Source organism: Sparus aurata, chromosome 4 (assembly GCF_900880675.1).
Source record: "Sparus aurata chromosome 4, fSpaAur1.1, whole genome shotgun sequence".
NCBI classification, from domain to species: domain Eukaryota; kingdom Metazoa; phylum Chordata; class Actinopteri; order Spariformes; family Sparidae; genus Sparus; species Sparus aurata.
Genome location: NC_044190.1, coordinates 40,883,966 through 40,888,573, shown reverse-complemented (window position 1 = coordinate 40,888,573; position 4,608 = coordinate 40,883,966). Strand labels below are relative to the sequence as shown.

The following is a 4,608-nucleotide window of genomic DNA, read 5'->3' as shown; positions in this document are numbered from 1 at the left end:
ATTGCAGAACACACACACACACACGCAGATTCGGAAATCCAATCACTTCACAGAGAAACAGTGAAGCCTTCATATTTGTCTGACAAGAAAACAGCGTCACCGTCTTCATCACCTGAATCATGAATATAAATGTAGAACTTCAAATATACACAAACAGAATTAAACTGTCGAACAGAACGAGATAAACTGGATGAATTACACGTTTGCTTCAAATCTGGCAACCCTCTTTATCGATGCTGCACTGACGTCGACCTGCCGCCAATGACGTCACCCAGCCTCTCTAGTTTCAATGCTGTACCAAAGATCGTTTACATCATCACCCTGACTCACTCATCCAGGGCACTTTCATAGTCAAAAATAATCTGCTATATTGATTTGAGATGTTAAGCATCTTGTTTACATTCAAAATGAAACATGAAAAAAGTGGAAAGGGTGTTTGCACAGAGTGACGCCTCCTCTCTGTAGAGGATCTCGGTCCCTGCTCGGAGTGACGCCTCCTCTCTGTAGAGGATCTCGGTGCCTGCTCGGAGTGACGCCTCCTCTCTGTAGAGGATCTCGGTCCCTGCTCGGAGTAGAGTGACGCCTCCTCTCTGTAGAGGATCTCGGTGCCTGCTCGGAGTGACGCCTCCTCTCTGTAGAGGATCTCGGTGCCTGCTCGGAGTGACGCCTCCTCTCTGTAGAGGATCTCGGTGCCTGCTCGGAGTGACGCCTCCTCTCTGTAGAGGATCTCGGTCCCTGCTCGGAGTGACGCCTCCTCTCTGTAGAGGATCTCGGTGCCTGCTCGGAGTGACGCCTCCTCTCTGTAGAGGATCTCGGTGCCTGCTCGGAGTGACGCCTCCTCTCTGTAGAGGATCTCGGTGCCGGCTCGGAGTGACGCCTCCTCTCTGTAGAGGATCTCGGTGCCGGCTCGGAGTGACGCCTCCTCTCTGTAGAGGATCTCGGTGCCGGCTCGGAGTGACGCCTCCTCTCTGTAGAGGATCTCGGTGCCTGCTCGGAGTGACGCCTCCTCTCTGTAGAGGATCTCGGTGCCTGCTCGGAGTGACGCCTCCTCTCTGTAGAGGATCTCGGTGCCTGCTCGGAGTGACGCCTCCTCTCTGTAGAGGATCTCTGAGTGAAGCAGCAGGATGGCAGGCAGCGTGTGGAGGTCAATGGTGAGAAAACTCGTTGTAATGAAGTGAAGATAAAGTGTGAGGCTGTTGTAAACTGTGTTAAATGAGTTGTGTATGTGAAGTGAAGTGTTACTGTCACTCTGCTCCTCTTCCGTGTCTCTGAAAGCGGTTTTATTTGCTACATTTAGCTGGTTAGCATGCTAGCTAGCTACGTGTATGTGTGTCCTTCAGCGTGATGACAGTTCCTGTAGCTAGCGAAGCTAACGGAGGTTTAATCAGAGTTAATCACCGGGACAGTCGCGACGTTATCCTCCCGTCTGCTTCCACCATCGTTAAACCTTCTACCGTAACATTATAACTGTACTTTAACAAAGGTTACAACAGTCACAGCCGTTAAACCGGCGCTGGAGGCTAAAGGTTTCCGTGAGGCGTCTCAGACTGCAGCTTATCTGAGATCCAAACCAAATTATGTTTAAAAACCCACTGATTTAGTGTAACCTTGTATTTAGGGCTTCATACGTACCTCGTCGAAAACATCTGTAAAGCTCACAAACAAGATGAATGTGCTCTGGTAAATTCGGCATATATGAAATCCATCTCACAGATAATTTATATAGAAAACGGGTTATACAAACAGTGCGCTACCTACATTCTCATCATTTAATGACGTTATACATGACAAAGACCAATATCAGCTGCTCGCTGTGACGTCAGAGCAGGTCGAGGATTAGCTGACCCTGTTGGATCACTGCTGGTACAGAACTCAGAACCTTAAACATTGATACGTCTCCTGTTCAACATGAAACTTTTCCCCTCAGAGGAGCTGCAGTATAAGACACATCAGTGACACATCCACTTATTGATCAGTGATTGATTGATGGGTGGATATTGTTGTATCTGATCAGTCGTCAGTGTTTGTGACCTTCATGTCTCCTGCAGTTGTCCCAGGTGGTGGTGGGAGCGGTGAGGAGACCGGCTGTGTCTGCAGCCTCCTTCACCAGAGGAGTGAGTACACAACCTGACACCTCCTGCAACACACACACACACACACACACACACAACCTGACACCTCCTGCAACACACACACACACACACACACACACACACACACACACACACACACACACACTCACTCTAACAAAGACTTTTGGGAACACGAGGTGAAGTTTGTGATGATGTTTCACAGGACTGTAACTAATGAACTAATTTTCATTACTGATGAACTTTAAGAGATTAATTGATTCATATAATAATTGATCAATTAAAAGTCTTTAAAATTATGAATTAAATTGGTCCTGGTTTGGTCTTCTTCCTCTGTGACAGGTAACTCAATATTGAACACTGATCAGCATTTTATCACAGAGATCAAATACTTAATCAGTTAATCAGAGTCAATAATATCTTATCTATAATCATAAATCAATAATAACAGTAATCATTAGCTGCAGTTCTGCTCAAAGAACATTTTGCTGTTGAAACTTGAAGTATTAAAGAAAAGATGTTTGCGTCAGTCAGATATCTGCTGGTCCTGATTCTGGTGTGTGTGTGTGTGTGTGTGTGTGTGTGTGTAGATGCAGACGGTCACACTGATTCCGGGGGACGGGATTGGTCCAGAGATCTCTTCTGCAGTCATGAAGATCTTTGAGGCAGCTAAAGTGAGTGTGATCAGAGGTTAAACCCAGTCTGTGAGCAGCTGTGACGTTAAACCTGATGATTGATTGATTGATTGATTGATTGATTGATTGATTGATTGATGGTTTTGACCTGCAGGCTCCGATCAGATGGGAGGAGAGGAACGTGACGGCGATAAAGGGACCTGGCGGCAGGTGGATGATCCCTCCTGATGCTAAAGAGTCGATGGACAGAAGCAAGATCGGACTCAAAGGTCCGGTCCGGTTCTGTTCTGTTAAATCTGCCTCAGAGTTTGTTGTGTCCACCTTCTTTATGTTATTTGACGTCCGCGCTGATTGTCGTCTCCTCCAGGACCCCTGAAGACGCCCATCGCTGCAGGTCACCCCTCCATGAACCTGCTGCTCAGGAAGACCTTTGACCTTTACGCCAACGTGCGACCCTGCGTCTCCATCGAGGGCTACAAGACTCCGTATACCGACGTCAACCTGGTTACCATCCGGGAGAACACGGAGGGCGAGTACAGCGGCATCGAACACGTGGTGAGTGGACGGGACGCAGATGGTCTGCTGTGTGCTGCTGTACATCACACCACAGCAGTTATTACCCAGACTGCACCTGTCGTAACCCTAACCCGCTGCGGGTGTTGTGTCCACCTGTGTGAGCTGGAGTGATGGTGCTGCGCCTGTGTTCTGCAGGCGAGCTAGCTGCTGCGCACAGCTGTGACGCTCTGCTCCGCTCCGGCTCGTCCTCGTCCTCGTCCTCGTCCTCAGGGTAAGAAGGAGGAACCAGTCAAAGCACTGACCCTGAACCTCTCACCTGTGCACCTGTCCAGTCCTGATGTGGATCAGTCTGTTCACTGTCAGCTCAGATCTGGAAGGCTCCACCACAGCTTTAGCCTAGCTTAGCACAAAGACTGGAATCAGAGGGTAACTGTTAGCATAGCTTCATCAAAAGAGAAAAGATCCAGTCTGTCTGACTCAATGAAGTGAATCAGTGCAGATCTCTCAGCTGGCAGTCGACGCCTCAGTGTTTGTGTGATGTCACTTCCTGTAAGTGATCCTGAACTAACCTGGACCCTGATGAACTGTTCCTCCCTCTTCTTTTCTGTGTTTTCCCTCCAACTTACTGTCTGTGTAAAGTGGATTGCAATAAGTACATTTGTCACGAGAGAGAAACCGCGACATCACCGTTGATGGAGTAAAAAGAATTATAGAAACAATTGTCAAGCCGTCCTCTGAGGATCGTTACTGCTATTTATCAAAGATTCTTTGAGTGCATAAGTACTGACGACACGAACATACAAGTGCATACTTAGTTTGTTTGTTTTGGGGGGAGTCATGCTTTGTGGGCTCGAGGTGAAGTCTGAACAGACGAGTCCTGAGTCTTGTTTCAGAGTGGACAGACCCGACGCGTCCACAGCGTCTCTGCAGACTCTCCTCTGCACAGTTGTCTTCAGTAGTTTCCTCCCCTGAAGCTCCGTCTGTTCTCATTGTTTCAGATCGTCGACGGCGTCGTTCAGAGCATCAAACTGATCACGGAGGACGCGAGCAGACGCATCGCAGAGTACGCCTTCGAATACGCCAGAAACAACCAAAGAACCAGCGTGACGGCCGTCCACAAAGCCAACATCATGTGAGTACGACATCACTCGTGATGATGTGCTCCGCCCACTTCCTCACTGCCATACAGCTGACCAATCACAGAGCACCTGCTTAGTCATTAACTGTGTGCGTGTGTGTGTGTGTGTGTCCAGGCGGATGTCAGACGGTCTGTTTCTGAGAAAGTGTCGTGAGGTTGCTGAGAACTACAAAGACATCAAGTTCACTGAGATGTACCTGGACACCGTCTGTCTCAACGTGAGTGCGTC

At 48.5% G+C, this 4,608-nt stretch overlaps 1 protein-coding gene across 1 annotated transcript in view; it reads left to right on the top strand.

The window, feature by feature from the left end:
- Nucleotides 1-1,000: 1,000 nt before the first annotated feature.
- LOC115580695 (isocitrate dehydrogenase [NAD] subunit alpha, mitochondrial-like) overlaps nt 1,001-4,608 on the top strand; it is a 7,434-nt gene continuing 3,826 nt past the window's right edge. Inside the window, exons 1-7 of the mRNA XM_030415290.1 lie at nt 1,001-1,151; nt 2,049-2,114; nt 2,681-2,764; nt 2,880-2,994; nt 3,093-3,280; nt 4,240-4,373; nt 4,495-4,597. Coding sequence (XP_030271150.1) covers nt 1,125-1,151; nt 2,049-2,114; nt 2,681-2,764; nt 2,880-2,994; nt 3,093-3,280; nt 4,240-4,373; nt 4,495-4,597 — 717 coding nt within the window. The 5' untranslated portion in view covers nt 1,001-1,124. The remainder of the gene's footprint in view (nt 1,152-2,048; nt 2,115-2,680; nt 2,765-2,879; nt 2,995-3,092; nt 3,281-4,239; nt 4,374-4,494; nt 4,598-4,608) is intronic.